Source organism: Falco rusticolus, chromosome 5 (genome assembly GCF_015220075.1).
Source record: "Falco rusticolus isolate bFalRus1 chromosome 5, bFalRus1.pri, whole genome shotgun sequence".
Lineage (NCBI taxonomy): Eukaryota > Metazoa > Chordata > Aves > Falconiformes > Falconidae > Falco > Falco rusticolus.
This window is the reverse complement of record NC_051191.1, coordinates 67,947,515-67,973,470: the sequence shown is the minus strand read 5'-3', so window position 1 is coordinate 67,973,470 and position 25,956 is coordinate 67,947,515. Positions and strand designations below refer to the sequence as shown.

General features: G+C 37.4%; 1 protein-coding gene across 18 annotated transcripts in view; it reads right to left on the bottom strand.

Moving 5' to 3' along the window:
• Positions 1–25,956, bottom strand: part of ERC1 (ELKS/RAB6-interacting/CAST family member 1) — a 302,189-nt gene that overhangs the window by 179,313 nt on the left and 96,920 nt on the right. For all 18 annotated transcript variants that reach the window (XM_037388425.1, XM_037388439.1, XM_037388433.1 and 15 more), the window contains 3 exons: positions 6,149–6,286; positions 4,784–4,924; positions 3,542–3,682 (listed from right to left, as the gene is read on the bottom strand). In XM_037388425.1, coding sequence (XP_037244322.1) covers positions 3,542–3,682; positions 4,784–4,924; positions 6,149–6,286 — 420 coding nt within the window. The remainder of the gene's footprint in view (positions 1–3,541; positions 3,683–4,783; positions 4,925–6,148; positions 6,287–25,956) is intronic.

Sequence of the window (25,956 nt, the reverse complement as noted above, 5' to 3'; positions counted from 1 at the left end):
AATGTAAACTCAACAGGGATTTATGGCTTGCTTTCAGTATTCAGAATCTCCCATACTATCTCCTGCTGGCAGCAGGCTCACAATTGAGCACAGAATTAGAATATTAAGCACACAGATCTGTGTAATGGTATTGTTATTAAAAAAAAAATCCCAAATACGAAAAACCCTGCAGTTTTATTCACTAGAACAGGCATCAATATAAAATAGTCATTAGAAAGAAGAGGTATAATAACAATGAGAAGTGAACACCTTGAGTCAGAAACTGGATACTGCTTACATGGAAAGAAAAACAATACCAGCAACTTTTCAGCACCCCTGCACTCCACTTGGTTAATAATATTTCAGTTTAGTGTAGTTAAAACCCTTTTACTGAAAAAGTGTAAAGTTGCACTGTTCATGTTTTCTCCAAGGCTCACTTTTTAGAGATTAGCAAGAGTTTTTTCCAAGGGCTGGCCAAATCTCTTTTATGAAATGGCTTCACAGTAGCCCAATTCAGTCTCTGTCAGCTTCTTAACTTCTAAGGGTAATAGATTAACTGAAACTGCTCAAACTGTTCCGTGGAAGTAAGTGACAAGGAAAACAAGATTCATGTTAGACACATCTCTGTTCAAACTGTAAGGGAAACAGCCTAAAAGCAAAAGCATTTGCTGTTAAGAGCTACACAAGAGTCCTTCCTGTATGTGCCTTATGCAAAAGAGCACTAAGATGATGTAATAAAACTCAACATAATAAACCTCTAAACTAAATGTTCTTATGTAGCCATTCGTTTTAAGGATAATTGCGATGGTTATTTGCAATGGTTAACAACGCAGATGTGTAAAACTGAGTTTTTAGAAGCTTTACATTGGAGCTGAATTATCTGTCATAACTGTTTCAGGGATGACAAGGAACTAATACACCTTGACAATGTCAAACTGCCTGAATAAGTATCTACAATGCATTTTAAAAATGCAATTTTCTACTTCTCTGCAAGCAACAAAAAAAAGTGGCTAATTAAAAGCAGCTAGAAAAAAAGGTTATTAAAGAAATATCTAAACTTACTCATAAGCGTAAAACATTCAAGTCACTGTAACTGCATTTTCTGCAGTATCTAAGAGTAATTGTGACTTGGTTCTAGAAAGCAAGTAAGATCAGTGATAGAAGTAGGCTCTTCCGTACAGCTTGAGGAAAGCAAATGCACAGTTAATTACATGAAAGCCTACCTTGGTCCTAGAGCTTCAATTGATTCCTTTACAAAAAGCCACTGTAGACCGACTTCTTATCACCAAAAAATATCTTTCCATTTAATTTGAATTTTCCCTTGAATAAGAGAATGCAGTAGCCCGGCATGACACAGCATTTAAAAAAGGAACAAGATATTGATGATTTTGTCTCAGTAGGCCTTGAGAGTACTTTAGGGTCTCTGCACAGGAAACAAACGTCCAAATACCCTAGAAAGCGGTAATGCCTGAAGCACAGGAGCAGATATCCACAGTATTATGGAAGGGCTTTCTAGTGCACATACGTAATGACAGACTATCAATTTTCTTTGCTTGTAGAACTGAGACCATCTTGACTGAATGATTTAGGTAGCTTCTTTGTATGGGAAGATGTAAATCTATTTGTATTTAACATACAATATTCATTATTTTTCTCAGAACCAAATTAAGAATAGTTATTTGTCCCATAGCTGTCCTGTACAATTAACAGTGCTCATTACATTTGAGCTATTTTTCCATTTTACCCATCAGGAAAAGGATCACGGGAGAATGTGATCAATCACCCTCTTAAACAATTTCCTGAAAAAAAAGAGATTAGATTATAAAAGTATATGGTCTTATGAACTGGTTCAGTGTCCTTATGTAATTTTCCTGGATACCAGCTATTAAGCACCATTCTCTCTAAAATGGAATGAGCAGACGTAGGCCTAAAGGATTTATAATGAAGAGTTGTCATCACAGTGCAAATTAACTGCACGTTCATCTTTTAGCTAGCAGTGCTCCACTAGATTTTGGTCACCCTCCACACCTGCTTCTACTACTGATATGCTCACTGATAGTGAGGAAAGCAATCTCAGGAGAAGCAGTGAAAAGCAGTACATTTACAAATGCTAAATATACAGACACGTTCCCTAATTAATTGAATTTCCACAACTGGTTTTTCATAACTGAACTATTTTTTCTGTGCTCTCCCAGTTAGTTCCTTTTTTCTTTTTTCCTTGAGGTAATTGTAACACTGCTCTCCAGTGCAGCTGTCTACCTACAAACTTGTAACTATCATCCAATTGCTGCAACAACCTCTGGCAAATCTCAGCTACAATATATTCCTCATTACCAGCAACACACTGAACAAAGGGTGAAACTGCAGTTCATGACAGAGAATTCAAACGAAAGGGTCCTTCAGGCCTTCTGAAATACTCACCCACTATACGACACACTGAAATCTGCCTGTGAGACCAAATAAATGTGCACAACTATCTTTCCTTGCTATTGTGCTTTGTTGATGCTGAATAACAGAACTCTTTATTTTGTGTAACAGAGTTAAAAAGAAGGGCAAACATGTCTACATATGCAATATGAGGTTTCACTTACACAGAGTTCTCCGGTGCATTAACATCCACCTTGCACCCACACGACAGAAATCCTAAACAGGTCTTAACTGATGACTCAAAATTTGATCTCACATTTAGTTGAGGAACTATGATGGAGTTGCAAACTACAGCATGGGCACTCCTCCTTTTCCTGGACAGATGTGAAAAAACAGCTAGAACTCCATAATCCAAGACTTAAATTTCTTTAAAAAAACGGGCTGCCTTTCGTCTTGTTCTAATTTTATAAATAGAAGTGTTATCACTATTTCAGTTAGTGTGTTTTGCACTTCTTCATCACCAGCTCTTTTAAAAGCTAATCAATGCTCCTTTAAACAGTGCAGTATGTATGCTACTCACAGCTAAAATAAAGAATGCTTGAAATGCAAACATAACCCAAAGATTCTGTTCAAATTAATTAGCTTGCTTGTAATAGAATATTATTCTTCCGAACAGTAAACTCCTACCAATGTATCGGCTGTGACTGGCAATGAGATTAAAACAAATGATCGCACACTTCACTAGTGATATATTCTTCAAAATTTTTTTTATGCATTCCTATGGGCCGAGCTAATTATGCAACTGAATTTATCACGTTAACACCTACAAAGCATTGATACTTGAAATGTTTAGCCATTAATTTTTTAGCTGTTACACCAGTTTAAGGGCACAATTGCTGCTATGAACTGTACCGAGGCAGACTAAATCTTTAATTCCTAGTACCTATTAAAAAAAGAAAATTCAACAGCACTGTTATTACATGTAAATTAAGTCCAAAATTAGCACCAGTGTCTGAAAGTTATTTTCTCATGGGCTTCGCTTGTAATATGGTTTGCATGGAAACAATTTCAGAGTGCTTGCTGAAAAGCAATTCACAGAATTCGAACTTAAGACCCAACGTTTTCTGTGTAGACATGGCTAATTTGTCTATCACTGAATGTTTACACCACATGTATAAATATGAAATCAGATTACCTTCTTCAATTGAGTTTCCATCTTCAAACATTCTTCCTTTTTCTGTTCCAATGCAATTTCCAGTGTCTTGAGTCTTGAATCTTTCTTCAGTCCTGATGAAGCTAAGGATGAAGCATGTTCCTTCAGATCCAGCAAGGATGACTAAAATAAAAGATGTGAAATAACTACCAAGTAAATACTCTTTATGTGCAATAGGTAGTTTCTTTTTGTCTTTATTTTCCTCCTATCCCTTCACACCATGTTCAGGATCCATCTTAGAATAACATCAGGATGTTTATGTTATTGATTTAAGACAGCTTGATTTAATTCAGGTTTTCAAGATCAAAATAAAACCTTGTCTAAATTAATTTTAAAATCATTTTTAAAGCTGGAGGAGTCTGTAAACTGGAACTTGTGCTCCAGTGACAGTCATGTTTAAGAAAAATTGGTTTTAAGTAAAATCCTGTTTAAAAACTGTAAGTGGTTAGCAGATTTGGCCACTGTATCTGAAACTGAGTGTGTTCAAAGCTTTTCTGTATACAGTTGCTATGGGGTGAAACTGATTCGTGCTACCTATCTCTAAGGCATCTCAACTTCTTGTTTTCCAAACCACTTTTTGTTGTTTTTTTTCCTGTCAAATGTGTGTTGACTTCCATGTAGACAAAATCTTAGCACTTCCTGGGTGCATATTCTTCAAATTGTTTTACTTTGAGTGATTTTTGAAAAAAGACTGTAAGTAGACTTGAATGTTATAATTCCTAAAGAAGAACAGAGACCCTTTATATTTCTCTAATATAATTATGTTAATTAGTCTAGCCAACTGGACCAACTCAATTATCAAAAAAGGACTCTTCAGAGTCAAAAGAACTAGCTGTAGTGTTTGCAAAAAGGAATAAACATTATCTACATGCTTTTGGCACCCACAGCTTTGATCAAACTCTGTCCTCTCCTCCATGTATTTAGACAGGAAGCCTATTCTCTGCCTTCAGTTGTCTATAAGCATAGCTCCAGAAAATGCTGTCATTGACCATCAGTCATTCACTACTAATACAATTAACTGCTGCAAATAAGGGGACTGCGTGCTAACCATGAAAAGATGGTTCTGAAACAATTTATGCTTTGAAAAATTCTCAAAGAATCTATTTTACTAAATAAACTTGTTGAAGGACCATTACCATAAAGGAACAGTTTTCTTCATCTCAAACGTAACACATACAACAAACAATTCATACATAACATAACAGATTCATTCTGATGGTCAACCTCTTTCTCTGTGAGATCTCCTTGTAAAATGCTGACTTTCTCTTTCAGATCCTTGATGTCTTTTTTGTAGTTGTCGATCTCTTCCTGTTTTTCTCGTTCGTCTCTGTCACGTTGCTCCTTTAGGCGCTCGATGGTCCTTTCCTGACAAAAGAAAGCACTCAGTGAAGAAAATGCCTCTTAGTTCAAATTCTGACACTTCTTATCGCAATGCTTCTTACAGTAGACAAGGAGGAGTAGTGTTGATACTGCCATTTTCTTTTCTTCATGGCTGTAAAACAGATCCTCAAGAAGGAGGAAACCTGAGAAATCTATGGATTCATTGCTAAGAACTACCAGGCTTTCTGTATCTCTGAAAGTTCACAGCACTGTTACAACGCAACACAATGTAACCGGTTCTGATAGTCAAAATCAGCTTGGACCAGGATAGGTTACATACTGCTGCCTTACTTTAAGGATTTAGATTCCTAAATCTTATTGTTCTAAAATGTACAGTTAGGTCTGTGGTCCTTCAGAGAGGAAGGCGTGTAGTGCGTATATGACACCAGGGTTGATATACAGTAAGAAAAGCCAACAAAACAATTTTTTAGTACACCAGGTATCAATGGAGCATCAGTTATCTTGGAAGCTGGAGGGATACAAGCGAACTCCCCAACCTCATAGCTTGACATTTATATAACCTGACAGAGTGAAGGAGCTGGTTCTCTGGGAATCAAGGAAAAATATATAGTAATTCCAAAAAGTTGCCCCACTGAATCAGAACAGATAAGGCTGCTCCCTCAGTCAACTATGTCCTGAGAACTAGGCAAACATAAAAAAAATATGCTCGTTATCAGGGTAACTATTCATTTTGATTCAATATTGGGAAGTAAAATTTCATTTCACACTGAAAAACTTTAAAACTCAATTTCTTATTAAAATATCTCAGCAAAGAAGATGAAACAAGATATTAGCAGACTTTAAGAAAAAAGAAAAAGAACCAAAAAAGGGGGGGGGGGGGGAAGTAGAAGAATCCACAGCTGAAAAGGTGTTCCACAGTCGTACCAAATGCACCAGGAAAGAGACGCCAACGTGAGAACAGCGATTTCCTTGGCGCAAGACGCGGGTGACAGCGCGTGGCTGAGCGGTGCCCTCACGCCCCGCCCCCCCCCGCCCCGGCCGGCAGCGGTGCGACCCGCAGCGCCCTCTAGCGATCCGCGCCCCGGCTGCAGCCGCGCTCCCCGTCGCTCAGCGGCAAGGGCTGCACTGCGGCACAGCGGCGGAGGGGCCTGGGCACAGAGGCCAGGAAACACACGGGAAAGCCGACTTGAGAGCGGTTATTAGCAAAAGGACCTTCCGAAGGAAGGGGCTTAGGCTTTCCATACTCACTTTTTCTGCAAGTGCTTCTTCCAGCGTGGTCAAGGCAGTGTCAGTATTTGTGGTGTCAGCTTGCAAGGATTTCACTCGATCCTTTAAGCTGCTCATCTGCTTCTCCTTATCTCTTAACTGTTCTTGAAGATTTTCAATCTGAAAGAGGAGTAAACTTTAAGACAGCAGCAAGCAAAACCGTTCAAAATCATCTTAGAAGTATATTAAACTTTTAAAAATATTCTTACAGCAAAGTAAGCAGGCAAAGGTCAAGTTCCTATAATCCTACATCACAACATCAAGCAACTCAACTATCAAATATTAACAAATATCAGCAACATTCCCAATAACCAGGAAAGAAGTCAGACAAGAAAGTCTAAATAACATTTACAAGAACAACATAAAGGGCATTATTCCCAATTTCTGAGAATGTTGGGCACTGTGTGACTGAAGCATGATCAATGTATCAGCAATATGAAAGGAAAAAAGCTGAGAAAAACATTACTGCATATGTAAACCAAAAAAGGCACTTGATAATTGAGAAGCTGTTATTACTTCTTCAAAGTATTATTTTAAGTACTTCCTGTGGTACTATATTCTTTACTGTACTGGCATGTAGTTTTTTCATCTTACATAGTGGCTTGCTATATGATGGACTAACACAAAGCACTATTCCCTAGGCAGAAAACGTATCAGCCTTATTTTCTGCGGGTGCAGAATTCAATCATTTTATGATTTCTGAATATATCTTCTGACAGACTGAGATGACCTAATGCTAAACCCATTTTATGCATACATACACATCACAAGAAACAGACACATTAATATGATAACCTGTCGAAAACAAATTTATCAGCACAGGATTAAACTGGGTACAGACTTCTCAGGTGCCTCCTTTTTGCTTTTGCTGCTGACAAGTTCTTCTTGCATCAGCAAATGTACATCATGAACTGGTGAATGACATGTGGCATGTAAGGTACCTATCTCCAAAACACTGGTAGCAAAATATTCTTTCAAAGACATTTGTAAGAAATAATGCAACCAGACAACCCTGTAGTTGACAGGCTCCCAGATAAGCGATTAATGGGAGGGTCAGTCTATTATCTAACTTGAAATTCAGACAAAGTATGTAAAGATCTATAACAAAAACCAAGAAAAAAAATCTGAAAAAAGAGAACGTTACAAACACTTAACAAGAGATGGCCTTGGAAGAAGGGACAGACACCATGAATACCTCAAGCTAAGAAATAACAAGATGAGCTCAAGGAGAACCAAATGGTTAATGAGATCAAACAGAAAATTACTTGAACTGTGTGTGAACTATCCTAATTATCATACTAAAAGATCCACCCTTGACTAAAGAAAGCCCCCTACTGACAAAGCCCATTCTCCACAGAATACGCTTGGTGAAAAGAAAGAATATTATACCTCTAAATGGAGAGGAGGCCCATAAAAACCAATGAGAATTCAGTGTGACTAAACATAACTGTAAACAATTGTTCAAAGCGTATAAAATGTTTTATCATGTGTTAAGAGGTAAGCTAGCTCTGGGGATTTACCACCTAACACCCACCTCTGCGCAAACATGCAATAAATGAGCTCGCTGCTGTATGTGAGATTGACCCTGTGCACACCAGGTAACCAACTCCACCCGTGAGACACCCACCCCAAAGGCCATCTACTCCAGTACTTAGTAAACTCAGTAACTAACCTTTTGGCTTCACCTGTTGAGCAACAGTTTACAGCTCCTTGGTTAGTGGAAACACAGCAACTATCCCCAGGTTTTACTCTTCAACCCCCGAAAAACTGAGTTGCTGTGATTACAGAGCAAACGGCTATTACAACACGTCCACTACTACTTTGCTATCTCTAATAAAATTACATCTGGAACACAGTTTTAGAAAATGGTCTAGATCTGTAATGATAAATGCAAAAAATTTTGCAGGAGGCTAACCATTTAGTCACAAATAATGGCAGATGTGTTGAAAGTGGAAGCTAGGAAGAACAACCTAATTCAGGGAAACCCTTACGAATGTTCCTCTGCAACCCAGGGCCACAGGAGTCCTCTGGTATTAGATTCTTCATACCAGTTTTTGTTATTTCTCTTACGCAAACACATGTAGACTTATGATCCAGCTTTGTACACAATCTATGTATTACTGACAGCAGAAGAACTATGTATGTTTTGTTGTTGTTTACGGAATGGACTGAAATCGGTTTTGGTTTCTCTTTGACATTTGTTTCTATTAGAAAGAAGCATTAGGCCTCCAACATGCTCAAAATTTAAATTTGGGCACAACACAAATGACACTACAAAACAAATTTTAACGAGCATAAACCCCCATAACCAGTGATATATTGCGTGAGTCAGAAATAACTGTAAGAACTGAAAATTCCTTCTTTATACACTCATCTCTATTATTTCATGCCTCATTAGCATACACTTGTCGCCCATGGAGCTTCAGAAAGAACCCCACTAGTTCTGACTGAACAGTTCTCCCGGCACCCACACGTACAGCTGCTGAGGAGGTGGCATCCCCAGGAGTAGCCTACGTGGCTGCTTTTGACCTTAGGAGCTTTCAGTGTTCTCAGCTGTCTAGACAGGCTGGCTGTTTAGACAGCCAACCATTAAAATATACTACAAAGAAGGCTGAGCTATTCTTAGACTCATGTTTACTTCTGGAGGTGAAACACACTCTTAGAGGCTCCGACTGGCTGAAGAGGGGATAGTGCAGCGTGACTTTCTGCTGTGAGCAAACCACACACAAGAGACAGCTAAATAATACAGCTTCAGCATATATTACGATGCTTGCCAAGGCAGCACAAGCATTTGCACAAGCACAGTGCGCATTTTCATGTTTCAGTAACACTGTTTACTGTGACCAGAGTAAGACGACAGCTGTATGACAGAAGATGACTGCTGCATCTTCCCATTGCAACTGCATCCCCCTGTACACACAAGAATTAATAATAATGTAATGCGTAGAAAGCGCAAATCTGTCTATTCTTTCAGTCTACAAGCATACTTTCAGACCGGAGTAATGTGTGGTGGTTTTCGTTATCATCCAGGGAACAGCAGGTACACTGAAATATTCTAAGTCATACTGATACCTCTAGGCACCAATTCAAAACCCCACTGCCTACATCTGTGCCTTTTGCAGGGTCATATAACTGTTAGTCCCCACACAAGGACATGACCCTTAAACTCCAGAAAACTGGAACTGGCACAATGTGTCAATATGGAAACATTTGTATAAGAATAGATGCAAAATTTCCTTACAAAATCCCAGTCAACAAGAACATAACTATCTTTATTCCAATTTTCTTCCAAACCTGCATTACTGAAATAACTAAACCACAGGTTCTCCAAAATTAAATAATCTGAAGAAGAAAGCAAAGCATAGTCTACACTTTGCCCATACAGTTAATTATGAAGAATTTTGCACTTAAGTCTTTGCAAGTACTTTAGGATCCTTTTTTTTAAAAAAAGGTCATATTTGTTTTACCTTCCTTTTTGCCTACCCAACAGCAAAAGCAGCAATTCTGAACAAATTCTCAAATAACTGATAAAAACAAAACAGATAACCCAAATAGTGTCTTTCTTTTCTTCCTAACAAAAGATGAAATAAAATGCAATGGAATCTCCAAGCCCTCTGGAAAGCATGAAGGGACAAGGAGTGAACGAGTACTGTACAAAGCTAAGGAATGTGTGTGTGTGTGTATATATATTACTGTACCACCTTTCTAAAAAGGAAAAATAAAAAATATGCACTCTATTAGATTATTAATAATTTTATTCTTGCCATATATACTTATTTTGCAGGGTAAAGACAGCAATCTACAGATAAGTTAGCAACACTAAGCTTACTGTAAAGGTACACATACATACACTGGGATCATCTGCTCTGCCTACCAATTTCCTCATCAATAATATTTACTGAAATCTTTCTTTCCAACATTACCAGTTGTCAGGCACTATCATGTTTCAACCTGGGTGATTTATTCCTAGTTGTGTGGAACTAAGTATTTTGCCTTCCAGCCCTGAAGCACAGAGGCAAGATAAGTTTCCCCTGGCATTCTGTTTCAAAGGCAAGGAAGCATTCTACTTTTTGCAAATAGCAATCTTGCTGGAAACCCCAAGCAAATACAAATTAAGAACAGCCTAAGGATTTAAATGAGACATCTAGTTATATATCTATCAAGGCCACACATCAATTCCCAAATTTCTCTAGATAGAGGTTACTACTAGATCCTTCCCATCATGCTTCAACCAAGAAATCCTTCTGTAGAACCATCATCAGCCCTAGGGTATACGGAAATTGAACACTTGCAGAACAATTTCTATTGCACCAGTGACGTCTGAATTAGAATAAATGAAGTGGGTTTGTGAACTGGTCACTCAATTTCTTTTTTTTGCCCCACCATGTTACTGGAAAAGAACTTTTTTCCTTCTGCAGAGTATTTATTTTTAATCCAAGATCAACACTTTACAATGAAAACTTTTTTCATCACCTGGGCTGTATCAGAATTAACTGCATTTGCATTTCATTTCCCACTTTCAATTTTCTTCTGGCTATTCTGTGTGACTTGTAAAAGGAATAAAGTGATGAAAGAAAAAAATGCAAAGCTGTAAAAGCTCTTTAATTTAATTCATTCTGAGACAATGAAGAAGAAGAAACAATCTTCTTAGAAATAAAAAGATCCAGTAATGTTTGGAAATACTTTAAAAATGCAAACTATCTATTTTAAATTCAAATATTTTTCAACTTGAGAAAGTTCATTGCATATTCCACTGTTTGTGTGTGTTTCCAATATGTAGTGACTTGCTGTATTACTCACCTGCAGACAAATCTTTCATTGTACTTTTTTACATAAACAGGTGAAAATCCTTTGCTTATACTCTGCACTTGAATTCCCCAGTGCAGCTCTGCTTTGGTTTTCGTTTGGTTTGTTTGGTTTTTGCTTTTTGTTTCATTGGTAACATGACATCTTCACCGTGATACACACTGAATATACAGAGGACAATAAATTTAACATCTGATATTACTCCCTGATTGCATTAAAAAACCAGATGTACAAAAGAGTATCTCTGGGTACTGCTAAGCCTGCCACTTTTTCTGTTCCTAGCTTTCATCTGGTGGAAACAGTACTGCAAAAAGGATCTAAATAATCAGCTGAGTTCAGAGGTTTTCTATTGTATTCCTATGGCACAGCCATCCCAATAAACAAAAACTTGACATAAACTGTGAGCTTTCCAAACAGTTCTTGCTTGGTTTTGTAAAGGCCCTGTTGGTCACATCAGCTCCAGGGTCAATGACTACAAGAACATGACGGACTCTCAATGATCACAGGCAGAGGCAATTCTGTCATTGTCAGGAATATTAACATGAGGACAAAAAAAAGCTGTGGAAGAGAGAGTGGGTGAGTAAGCAAGTATGTGATGACAGAACAGCTACAATCCTGTCTAGTTGGAGACATATACCACTCCCTTCAATGTAAGAATACCAATATAATGAGAAAAATTTGATAGCCTGCAGTCATACTTGATTTTGCTGGAATCCCACAGCATTTGAGAAGCTGAGAAAGGTGGGCTTGCATCAAAATCAGGATGAGAACATAACAGTTACAACAGACATGATCACATTGTTGTGTCTGACATAATAAAAAAAATGTTGCTTCAGAAGTAGAGAAGTTTACTCTAGAAAATTGAGATGGATCTGAATTCAAGAAATTCAAAAACATATTAATGAGGTCACCTTAAGTCCTGAGAGGCTGTTGAAGAAAGCTACACTACTGGATTTGTAAATATTACTGTGTTTCTGAAACACATTGTTTGAAGACCACAATGAAAGCCTGTAAGCCGAAATTACCGGTCAATTTTGTAAGATTAAGCTCCCGTTTTACAAATGTCACACTGAAAACCTCATCATTATAACTGTCTTTCTATTGTAGATCTTGCAAAAGTACCACTACAACAGTCCTGCATGAACTGCAAAAATCTCTGTTTGTTTAGCACTAACAAATTCTGGGGATAGGGGCGGAGGTGTAGCTCACCACTTGCATGGATGGAAACAAAATTTGATCTTTTATACATGTGCTGGCTTCATGTGAACCTCCAACATAAGGTGCTGCTTTTAAAGTCTCCAGTGAAATAACGTCTGCCATGTTAGTGAATATCCTTCATATTACTGTGCTGAATCAATTAGACTGAAAGTAATGTTCTTGCTATTAATTTTAAAGGTTAAATTCCCAAGACTTGCAGCAATGTGCTGAAGCTGAATGAATGCTGAAGCTTCAGGCATACCATGTCTTGTTGTGAGGGTGTGATTTTTAAGTTGTTCTGAAGTTCAGGATAGATCAAAATAATTTGCCTTTTTTCAGTGACATTTTGGCAAACACAAGTCAGAGTTCCTTCCGAAGTTCAGCTGCATTCAGTATGCTCTTCTTAGTTTACGATCCAACCAATTGATATAAATACAGTTAAGTTGTTGCTAAGTTATATTCAGAGATTCTTGTTCTTGCATCATCATACTAAAAATCACCTTCAAGTAGTTTGCCTATCAGTTAATTTTGTTAAGTTTGTTAAGTATAAAGCAAATTATAGACACCTTGAAATGCAAGATACCAGTGGTGGTCTGTCTCTCTCTTCTTTAAGAACTTTAAATTCTGGAGTCCCAGTTAACACTTCAGCATAGAGATGGTAAACCGTTCAGTTAAGTAGAAAACACTTGTTCCGTTCACATTAATTTTGCTACCCAGTGGAGACAGGTCTACTTTTTATTTTGCCTTCCAATAAAGCTTTTACTGCTGTTTTACTTCAATGCTTATCTGGAACATTACTGTCTTTGCAACATCGTAATGGAATACCATTGTGCACTTTGGAAATGCCCTGACGTTTGGAAATGAACCTAACATAGTAGGATTCTGTAATGCCTTGAACAGGTATGAATGATCTTACACCAGGAGATTCCTTCAGTGGCCGTGGGCTGCAGAGGAACATATATCCGGCTTAAGAAAGAGAACCGGGCTAGAGGGGGTGGGGAAATCATGGAGAAGGACAGGACAAAAAGAGAATGTGAGATGGGGAAACTCCAGCGTAGTGGTACATTTTACACAGTCATACTTAGCTACTACTATTCAGGTCCAGTTAAAACTCAGAACAGCTCCCATGGCGGGGGGCGGGGAATCAACAGTTTCTTGCTTTTCCAGATGGTAAAATCTTTTTGTCATCTTTACTCTCATGATCTCCAATTTGCAAAAAGTCCTTTGAAATTAGCATGAAGTTCTACAGTGTTTAGTTCTACAAATAAAACATTGTTGCTATGCAAGTTAGAAAGCACAAATAATTATTTTTTGTGATTTCTACTTAAAGTAAAACCTTAAAATCGTCAAATAAATGTATGGACCACAAACAGGCACATTGCTTCTGCTTCAAGAGGAAGAAACTTGCATATGGAGAAAACAAAGCCTAAAAAAACCCCTAGAAATTGCAGAATACCTAAAGCAATTAATGCTTTATTCTTGACCTAACTTTGCATGCACACTAATTCAATAAAGTTGTCTTGAGAAAAGAACAGTATGCAGGAAGAAGTGCTGCTACAACAAAAATACAGTTAATTATTTTGCACCTTTGGTGAAGGAGCAACAAACAATTGACATCACTCCAGAAGACTATTCTCTTTCCATTGCTTTTTCATACAAAGGTGCTTTGCAAATAGATTTGTATCAGCCAGAAAAGTAGTTCATCTATGTTTACATAATAATCTCTAAGGACTTTTATTTCCATCCCATTGTTTCATTTCGTCCTTGTTTCTTTTGCATACCTAATCATCCTCTGGTAGCACCAGTTTGCTGACAGATCACTGCAAAGCAGAACAAGAACAGTCACCATAAACTGAAATGTGATTATAGTATCTTCCGAATACTAAATAATTTCTTCTGTACTGTCATATTCCCTACAACAAACAGTATTTAAACCACATTTCAAATCGTATTATCAGAACATTACTATCAAGTCTGCAGTTCTTCCGTCCTGCTAGCAAACAGCTTGAATTTCCTTCAAACCTACCACAATCATTCCGTTAATGTTTGCTATTTCTGAAAATTGATACTGAAAGGCATTTTCCTTACAAGCTTTTCAGGAGACTCCAGCATAATTCAAATTAGGGGGTCTGGGAAGAAAAAGGGGGGAAAAAAGAAGAGAAATTAGGACCCCAAGACTGAAGACTGATTTTTGAGTTGGTGAATGACCTGAAATTTACATTTGCAGGGGAGCCGATGTAGATGTTCTTAAGTGTTGCCTCAATTCCAAAGCATTTGCCTAGAAAAAATTATGCATTAGCAATGACTCACATCCTTAGACAGCTGTAAAACAGTTAAATTTAGTTAAGAAATTGCTTCATTCTGAGGAGGTTCACTAATATCAATAGCCTAACCAAGTCAAAAGCAGAGTCTCTGAATTGCAAAGCCCTGTCATGGACACTAGCCGATACAAGAGAGGGTTTTGAAGTGAGAGGTGCGGGGGAAGCACTCTTTCCAAACCACTGATAGTGGTTATGTCTCAAAGGATACAGGTTTTAATATGAATGGATGATATTTATGTGAAAGGCAATTAAATAACAAAAATATAAAAGCTGGTCATAAGAGATTTGTTTCAGCAATATGTGAGAGAGTTGATTAAGTACACATGGTTAATTAAATAATCCATGAAACATCTCTACCATTAGTTTATCTTAAAAGCTTCACTGGGTGACTGCTGCAGCACAAACAAACCAATAGGCTGCCACAAGGCTTTACCATGGGCCAGATTCTACTGTCTGTGCTGTTTCCTCCTTCCTTCAGAGGCCAGACCACACTGCTCCTGCTCCATCCAACCCCTTCTCCCACCATCCTCAGGGCTATTTTAACCACTTAGCAGGAACAAGCTACACCTGCACATCATCCACGTCCATCAACCCACTGCCTTCGCGACAAGGCCACAGCTGCATATTATCAATGCTAATCAACACCCTGCTCCATTCCTCTACAGGTGACCTCTTAGTTTCTGCTGGTATTCATCAGGGAAAAGAATGTATCCACTATCCACCACCAACAAGATTTCAGCCTGGATTGTTCATTAGGACAATCTGTTGGTTCCAACTTGAGCGCAATACTTTCATTCACCCAAGTAATTCAAAACAGAACACTGCTATCATAAATAGCAAACCAAATTAATTTAGACCGTGCTTTTCCTCTTCAATGAAACACTAAGTTTATATATTACTCATTTATTTCATAGATGTTAAAATGTCACTTATACTGAGAACCATAATTGAAATAATCTGGTAATTTATGTCACAATTTAATTATGAGTAACATTCGTTTTGTTGACACCCTGGACTAATCATGCAGAACAACATCATGATAATTCTCCTTTCAGCTATATCCTGACATTATGAAACAATCTCTGTGACTATGCATTCTAAAGTTTGACTCCTATGACCTACCAAATACAAATGGATTAAAACCCCCAACTATTTTGGGGACACTTGTTCACTTCTGTTCCAAATCCCAGAAAAGACTTTGACAATAAATGTGCACAGATTTTATTTAGGAAATTTCATTACAGAAAAAAATACAAATACTATAATTTGGAGTATTTTCATATTAATGGTTCCCAAATGTTCAAAATAAGGAAAACCAAATCTACTTCATTGTGGAAGGCTGATAAAACAAGGGGAAAAATGGGAACCAGTAAATGTTAACTTAGATCTTATATTCTGTTTTGTAAGAAGTGGAATAAAACTAAGAAGTTTTAACACCGCTTTCAGAATAACTCAAGCTTTATAGGGTTATGTAACATTTTTAAAATGTCAAGTGAAAAAATTACTATATTATGAATTAAAGTTCTTTACTAGGATATACCCAGTACATTGTTTCATTGGTTATTATTGTGAAACAAACATTCTTCATTCTGTGGCAACTTGATCCCATATACTCGGGAATACTGACGCTGTTTTCCTGACCTGGTTTAGATTTTGATTTTGGTTCTACACAGAGTAAGGGTACTGTAACTACTGACACATCCCTGCTTCAATAAATATGCAGTACAGTGCTACATACGACACTCTCATTAAAGAAAAAGACTGAGGAGAAAAGGCATGAAGAAAGGAAAGGCTTAACTCATCCAGCACTGAGATATCCATGAATGGAAATCAGGAAACAGAAAAGACCAAACACTGAGGCAGACCACTGGACAGGAGGGGAACATGGGATTTAATGTTGACTATAAAGAAAATCCTCAGAGCAAACTAAAATCCATTTACATTATCATTTAGGATCACTCAAGCAGAAGGCTGTACAACTTCAACAAATATTTAAAATTAGATTTGGATTCAGACACTGAATTACTTTGTCGAAATCACTGATTTATTAAAATGATCAAAGAAATAACTACGAGGTAAAACTGCCCCAAACCAAAGGGGAGATGCCCAGTCAACTGTGATTGTCTCATTTCATTCCTCTAGAAAGGATATGGAGTGATGAATAGGAAGGGATTAGGAAGTCATACTGTAAATACTGCGGGGCGCAGAGGAGAGGGAGGGGAATTCTTCAGTATTTAGCTATCACTGCTCATACAGAATTACTTCAGAACACACACTGATAGGTGACAAAATATCAGACTCTCAAATAAAATTCTTTCATGGCTCATGCTCAAACAAAATATACAAATTTAAGTACCCAATATATTAAATTAGTACCATCATTTGGTTATATTCTTTCCCATTTTATACCACAGACTGCTTTAGGCAAATCAACGCTCCAATCTCTACTGAAAATAAAAGCTGGAAGGGACAGAGAGTGGTCCTGTTTATCCAGAAGTTGTGTTGAAAACCATCCTCCACCCATCTTTGCTGGAAGGTATCTAAGCCCTTCATCATGCAGAGGAGCATCCTAATTATCAAATGCATGTTATTCTGGGACAAAGTGATCTTAGTTTCTCCTGGTGATACTACTCCATACTGACCAGTTTTCTTATCCTTCAAATAAATGAAATCACAAGCTTGAAAGCTATTTGTATGCTTGTGCCTTATGACAATCCTAACGACTGCATATATATTGTGCAGACAGCCACCTTAGAACACTGTCTAGCCTAGTGGATTCAAAATTCACTCTTGAATCCAGGAAATTATTGATTTAAACTGAAAAAATTACTCCTCCTTTGTTCTAGTGAAGATCCCTGAGTTGGCTAATGCAATCGCTAATGTCTGTTCCAGACACAACTCAGACAATCCCTCCAGGGGCAGAAAACGCCTGGTGACCAAAGCATTGGAAATTGTGAGTCGTGCAACCCAGAGAGCAATGAAAAGCCATATGAGGAAGACCGATGTAAGCAACCTCAAAAATGGCATACGCCCTTGCTTTTCCTGCCTCTTCAATTACAGGGAACTTTGTATTTGTCTAGTATGACAGTGAATACACCAACATCGCTTATTAGCTTTATCTTGCCAGAAAAACTACACGTTTAATTTATAATGAAGCCAAGAGGCCCCACAGTTGGCTGTTTTCCCAGATCCCTTCAAGAAACTACGATTTGTCAGTCCCACTACCTATGACTAATGTTCTGTCTTGCCAGTCAAGAGGTTATCTCAAGGCGCAAGGACATAATATTAAAATGACTGCTCCTCTTTAAGGGTTACTAAAAAAAAAAAGATACCTTCCATATATGACAGATTTGCTGAATTGCAGTTTCAGTTATCTGGAACACTAGAGCACAGATAATACCAGAAACTCCAACAGAGTTTTCTTGTAACTTTGCTATTCTTGTCAATCTCATGTGACACTATTACAGCAACATGTATCAGTTTAAAACCTGAGCCACCTACATTAGCCAGCTACAATAGCTGAACTACAGAACTAACATTGTTAACTCACAGTCCTGTTTTCCTTCTTTGTTTGAACCTACTTATCTAAAAGAAGTTGATATCCATTATTTCAGGCGGAAAAAAATATCACATACTTTAGTTAAAGGCAATAGCCAAGATCCTTTAAGAATATCAATACAAACTGAGAGAAGGTTCCTTACATTATTAGATCTCAAAGTAAGAAATTCGCTCGCTATCTTTCACACACATCAGAACTACATTTGATTTTTAAAAATACTACCATACATCTGGGAGTATAGGTACATATGCTACATATGATCCAGATGTTTTCAGTTGTACTGTGGTATCACAAAATGCTCCAAGCAAAAGAGGGGGTTATATAGAAACAAAGCAGCATATTCTCCATTTACAAATACCAATTTGTAATATAGGCAGGCATAAAAATTTATTTTGAATCCAGCAGGTTCCTCTAACCTAGGTGCTGCATTGGTAGCCACAACTGTGCGCTAAAAATTACTGTAAAAGCATAACATTTGTTTCATGTAAAATTAATTTTTCAAATTTAACTTAACTCCACTGGTTTAGATGTCCCACATAACTTACTAAACAATCTTCAAGTGCATGTTAGGCACTTTTGAGTAAATTCACTCACAGATTTCACTGCTCTGAAGTTATTCTTATGTAACCCGATTCAAAAGCTGTCTGGACATGGTTCTCAGCAACTGACTCTGGGTAGCCCTGCTGGAGCAAGGGGTTGGACACGATGACCTCCAGAGGTCTCTTCCAACTTCAACCATTCCATGTTTCTGTGAAGACAGTTTACCATAAAACCACAAAGACCCTTAGGACTAGAAAGTCTCGTGCTTCCTCTATTGATTTGCAATGCAAAAACATCTTACAGTGTTCTTTCAGTGATAGAAATCTGTGCTTAGGACAACTATACTAAGTCTCTGACTTCTGGTTTAATGAAAAAAAGCAATTCAAACTCTTCACTGTAGTGCCAAGAATGCCCAGGAGGTGATTTACTGTTTTCAATAAGTATAAAGTATCCAACAAACAAAAAGGAATTTCACCAATTAATACGCAAGTGATCATGTACTGTTTATTATATCCTAAACAAGATACCCGTTACTATAGGCTGTGAACCCTAGAGCCACGAAATGCATGTTCCTTTGGAAACCAAAAGCCCTTACAATGAGAATGCTGGAGTGCACTTCAAGCTACAAGGCATCTGCCACAACTGATCCTGATCAGGCAATAAAATCAAAAGTATATTCCTTGGGTCAGTCCCTGGGGAACGTTGTCACCTCTACAAGCACCTGTGGGTGCTATGGACCATCTACCATTGAAAATACTGTCTGAAGCTAAGCTTGTAGACCTTTAAGGACCCATTCTCCAAATCAAAAAATGTATGCTATTATATGGCTCAGAAAGAATCAAAATAATGTCAGAGCTCACAAGCTAAAGCCTCTTCTGAGAGGGAAGGAATCTTGCTGACACCAAACCTGAAGCTACTGTAATAAACTCTCAGATGTCTATGGTAATCACTCACCTTTAAAACTAAACTAGCAAAGGACTGGAAAGTGATATGAAGAAAGTGAGGTATTCTCCAGCCCTAATAATGTCTTACTAGCCGTACAATCATAGAAGAAAAAAAAAAAAAAAGACACACCATACCATCTGAGCTGGGCTGCAATTACCCTAAAAAGGCTCAATGGATTCTCAGAGAATTGGTAAGTCAAAACAGAAGGGTAAGGATCCTATTTTCAAAGTGGTCATGGCTCACTGTAAAATGAAAATAAATTCTATGTTGCATCTTTATTTCTCATATGCAATTTAAACAACTAGTCTCCTTCCTGAATGGCAGAAATGAAAAAATCTCACAGGATAATTATGATGAATTTGAACTCACATAGTGAAACCTCTCCAATCTTCTTTGGCACTTTCATTGCTACCACAAGATTTTATCTAGTGGTATTTTGATAGAGATGAAAGATAAAAGCTTGCCTAATTTTTCCTATTATTACTCTAACTGAAGATAATACCTCTATCTAAAAATCCCATCCTACCTGGTAAAGTGATTCTGAGAGGATATTCCAGAAAAGAGAACAAACTCTAGTATCTTGGAGACAGAGGGTAACAAACTAGACAAACAGCTTCTGGAAATTTTTAAAAGACATAAATTTCAGCTCTGTTTTTATGTTCGGTGGTTGATCAGCCAGCCTATAACAGAAAGGCTTGAATGAAAGAAAAAGCAGCAGCAGAAGAGGTCTGATAACCCTTCAGGGACATGGAAGGACCAGTCCCCTGTGACCCTCCACTCCAGGACACATCTTTGAGGTCATGTCTGTCAGTTTCAATAAAGAAGCTAGCACAAGCCTGTGGGTATGTTAGATCTTTTTTTGTGGTGTTTGAGATCTCTGAACTGGGTTTGGAACCAGTTCAGTTGCATGCTTTGAGACCTGCAGTAAAAGAAGCAGAAGTATGGCTTTTTCTGAGAGGTATTTACAGAAAGTCTTGTATTTGCACTGCTTGTTAAGCCACAGAGTTCCTGAACAAAAGTAGCTATTTCATCAGCCAGTCCTAGCTGAGCAGAATGTCCAGCGTACCTTCTCTCTACCTCCCTGCAGAAGCTGCCTGATGAGCAGACTAATATAAACCTGGAGAACTGTAACGGTGCTCCTCTCCGTAAATGTCCATGATTCAAGCACAGAAAAAGCAGAGAAGAAACTCGCCCACAGGTATATTACAAAGGCAAAACATTATCCAGCCTTAAATGAGAGGGCATATAGTCACCAACTTTGTAAATACACATGCGGACCATCTGTGTGGGACAGTCGTACTTTGCTGTTTTCTGTACAGTCTGCACAACCAGAGACTCAGACACACGGGGCAGGTTTGAACAGGCCGTCACCCACAGTGTTAATACGGCAGGATTTTTAAACACTAAGTGTCATCTTAGAGAAACTCAAAGGAATATCTGAAAGTCCATCCTACCTTTTATTAATTCTTAGAAAACCATATAGTCATTCATCTGGTAGGCAAGTTCCAGGTCAAACCAGAGAAAATGAAGCTATAATAAAATGAACTAAATGTTTGAAAACGTAGTTCCTTCTCTGTGCTTCCTCATCTCTTCGGGGTTGGAGTAGAAGAGTGGCCTGAGGAGTTTAATCTACTTCATGGATAAGGGAATGGAAAGAAAATAATCTTTAAAAGTACAAACACTAAACTTTACAAGCTATGCATGCTAATCCAACACTGCTGTTCTAGTAACTATGACCGCTACTGATTTCAAACAACTGAGTTATAAATTGCATCTGCAGTCCCTCTCTCCTGCCACAGAGTAATTCTTATAATTAAGCATAAGATATTTATTTTGATTTCTAACTTTTAGAAAAGCAGAGAGTGTATTTATTTCCTCTGGAGAAGGGCAGGGCTTCTTATCCAAAAGACAGGAAAGATGCATTTGGAGTCTTCCCAAATACTTAGCTAAACAAGTCAGTACAGCCACAAAAAACCAACCAACCAGCAAACAACAAAACAAACCAAAAAACAACAACAAAACAAAACAATGAACACACATACAACTCACACCCCCAAAAAATACCCCCAAGCCCACCCACACACCCACAAAACCCCATGTTCTTCCTTTACTTCATTACAGGTCAATTATCACATACTGCACCGGGAGCTGCCAAAACCCACTGCTATGTTCAGAGACTGAAACTTGCGTTTTGCCTGCAGCTGCATTGCACAATGAAGGGAGTGTTAACCCCCCCTCACCAAGACAAAACATGACCACCACCCCAAGCAAAGGGTGATTGATTCACTGCTTTTTTGTTCTTTCAACTTATCTTTTGTCCCAAATGCTATTTCTCTAAAATGCCTTGATTGCAGAGTATCGATTTTTTTTTTCTATTCCTTTTCATCCTGGTCTACCAGCAGACAGACAGATGTGGCAAAGAGATTAATGAAGCACAATTTAATGTTTTTCAGGTTCACATTTCAAATTTGCCCAGCATGGTCCCTACTTTGTTTTCTGACATTCTCCCTTGCCTGGAGTTCTAAGAACTTAAAATAAGATTTTATGCAAGATTTATTTTCAATGAAATGAGAAAAAAAAATCCTGAAGTTCTATCAAACTAAGTTTTTTATATCGAATTTTCAGACATAAAGTTAAAACTAATTTCTGTAGTCTCCAAATTTCTAGCATTTGCCCTATTTCTGTTGTGTCAAATAAAGGTGCTACCAAGTACCATCACTGTAGGAGCTTAGAACTGGAAAGATTCCAGAATTTAAAATGTGAAGACTGTAGTTTCCTCAGCAACCTGGAAAATTTTGGTGCCTACTGGGCATCAGTAGTGATGCCGATTGTTATGTTAATTTTTCAGATCTTTGTTGCTCATAATCTTTTTCTGTGTCTTTTATTTGATCTCTAATCAGCCAATAAGCTCTCACTACTTTCTTCATCTGGATTTTAGAACAACAGAACTTTCTAGTTCACCACCTTTAATCAATATAACAATGATATTAACAGTTCATAAAACAAACTGTGCAGTGGCCTGCATCAATGAATCTGAAGAGATCAAATAGTAAAGGCTGCATTTTAAATAATTTCTGTTTCAATGACAGAAATTGCAGAAATTTACTATAGCACGGTTTTGGGCACCACACCAAACAACCTTGTGTAGTGTCATCAGATTAGGTGACTGCACATCTAAAACAGTCACAGAAAATACAATTTAAAAAAAATTATGAGCAGAAGTCCAAATGCCCAGCACAGCCCTGTATCATTTGGCTATGGCTACATTACTAGTAGAGGTGATCACTCCAAATTTCAAAAGAATGCAAACAAATTTTCCTAAACGAGTTAGTTATGCAAGTCAATGATTTTTCAATAAATTATCTTCTTTTCAACATCTTTATATTTCAGCTTTTGTTACAAATATTCTATTTACCTAGAATTAAAAAAAATTTGGTGTTCAAAATTTAGTTCATTAGGAGTAGCCACTTCAAAAATATCCTCAAATTTGAGTATATGCTGAGGGAACAGTACCCAGTAAAAACTGATTGAATAGTATCTATTCATCCAATTCTTAATTTGGTTAAATTCCTTCAACATGCCAACACCTGTACCTCATACCTCCTCATAACTGCAAGCAGCAGTTACATGCTGCTGCTGCTTTCAAATATCCATAAAAAGTATTTCTTAACACTGCACAAGAGGAAAAGCTCTTTTTGTGCTACACTTCTTTCATAGCCTTTCACTGTGCTCAATTAAAATACCTATCTACCACTTACATCATGTTGATAAACTTACAAGCATTTAAAAAAACCCCACAGCCTACTATCTGTGACTTCTGAAGATACTTTAAAGTGTCCCATCCAGATCTTCAGTTAGAATATATGTATTAAAAACTGATCTGTCTGAACATATCCAGTTTATAATCAGAGGGAGAAATTAAAAAAGACTGTTGTGCATGGAGGCAAAAGTTTAATGGATGCACTTTTTTTTTTTAATGACAATAAAATTCTGAACTGTCCTGGAAGGTGTGAAAGGCGGCACTTGGATAAAGCAGAAAACAGGCTGTGCACTTTGATATGAAGGTGCACTCTAGAAATGCAAAAATGAAAAAGCACATCACAGTTTACAAGCTTTAAAAGAAAAACATTTACATGAGAGGAGCTACAGATTTCTGAAGGTCCAGGCAGAGGGCAGAAACAGCTATCTGGCCAGTCAAAAAACAATAGGTGTATATATCAGATAAAAATGAGACTTCATAATTTTCTCTAGTACCTGAAACAGATTTTATTCAAGTTCTCATGACTTTCACAATATACAGTGAAAATCAGACCTGTCCTTACTTAGGTATTTTCTCAACCTCTGCTTTTCTGTGGAAAAATGCTGAAGAGAACACAAAAATGCAAAGCCCAGTCTATAGAAAATCCCAAACCTAGTCTTACATTCCAGGTCTGGAGAACCAATTAAAAAATTAATTAAAGACATCAATCCTAAAACTTTAAAGGACTGAATTTGTGCTCATTTATCCTATGCTATTAAAAAAACTAAAAAGAAATTCCATATTGCACCACAAAACTCAGATAAAAGTATTGTCAGCTGGATTCTCCATAAAAATGTTCCAGGTTTGCTAGTTATAGAAACTGAAAAAATAACCCTTGGATTTAAAAACCTCACAATTTAACTGTTTATGTTAAAGAAAATGGTTCCAACAACTTCAAGGCTGAAACAAATTCATATTTCTGCAATGTGATTCTAGTTAGCAGAAAACAGGTATTTTTCTACAGATAGATTTATTTTTTTTTAAAGAAGCTCAGAGACAGATTTACAAAACAACTCAAACTGCAGTTTATTATGGTAGTGTTATCCTCTGTTGAACTATCTAGCAGAACAAGACCTCAAAACCTTTACATCTAAAAGCCTGGGCCCTTATTTTCCAATCTGAAGAGACCAAGTACTTTTACTTGAAAGCAGCAGGCAAATGAACGTCAAAAAATTGGCTAGCCACAGGAAGAGACAAGATGAAACTGTCTTAATATGGATTACAGTGGTCTCAAGAAAAAACTTATAAAAAAATGAGTAAAAGGAGAACCTTTAGCACTGCCTATAAATGAACCAATGAAAGATGATTCTAAAGAGTTAAGTACAGCAAGTAAGAAAACATGCGAAAAAAGTGTAAGAGTCAATGGAAGCAAAACAACCTCACTGACATTTAACATTTATGCAAATATCAGATTCTCCGCTTCTTGGTTGAACATACAGCTAGGATCTCAATCAATGTCTGGAGTGTGCATGACTGATTTTGAAAACAAAATGCAAGCATAGTGTGAAAGTTAGAAATCTGTAAGTGTTTCTAAAGAGATGAACAGTCAAAAAATGAGACCATAAAGACTGGGAATCAGGGCTCTGTTCTAGAATTATTGGTTACTTACTTATGGCTAAGTTCCATGCCTGAACTTCCCTTCCTGCATGACGTTGGCTGTAACAGAACTGAACATGACCTAAACCCTCATGATTCATAGCTACATACGAGAAGAAAAGGCGTTGGCCAAGTGTCAGAAATCAATCAATATTCTGAGCTATCAAAATCACAGGAATTCCATAGAATTGCTTAAAGGTCTAGGAGAAAAAACCCAAAACCAAAACCACAAACACATTCACAGCCTAATACATAAAATACAAGGTCCAAGAGTAGCTTCTGGAAAGATACAGAGGGGAAAAATATTCTTTAAATTAAAATTTATTGTGATATATGCGTTTCTCTCTTTTTACCACGTATAGCAGTGATTTGGGATATATGTGCAATTTGCAAATGAGCATCCATAATAACATTCATTGCCTAGGATTCAATGGCCTTTGGGAAACCTCTCCAATTTCTCTGACAGGGTCTATTTTTTCTTATCCGGACCTCCCCCATTTCAGTGATAAGGTTTGCATTTTCTTACGCAGAAAGATACGCAGGATAGTCCGAACCCTGATTATCCTATTCTAGCAGTTCCCAAGAAATATCAAGTATGATAAAACAGCATTTCTAATGAAAATTATACAAAGTTCTTCCTGAACTTTTCTCAGAAAGTTACCCAGGAATCATCCTAATTGCTTCTACTGATAGAACCCCCCTCATTCATTTAGTCACATACAGAAGTCACAGCCACCCAGTGCCCCAAGTTTCAAATCAGCATTGCTTTGTTAAGGTGGTGGGTGTGAAAGGATTGATTTTTCAGATGATGTGCCCTCCTGCAAATATTTCGGTCATTCTTAACAGTGAAATGGAAGCAGAAGTAGCACATGCAGTCATTGCTTTGAATTCTGTTTTTTTCTTCAAAACACCAAAGTGAAATGTATCATTCACCACCTTCCCATTACATGAATGGACTCAATCATTGATCTCCAAAACGTAAATTCTAGTTGAGACTTTTTGACAGGCTTAGAAATCGAGATACATC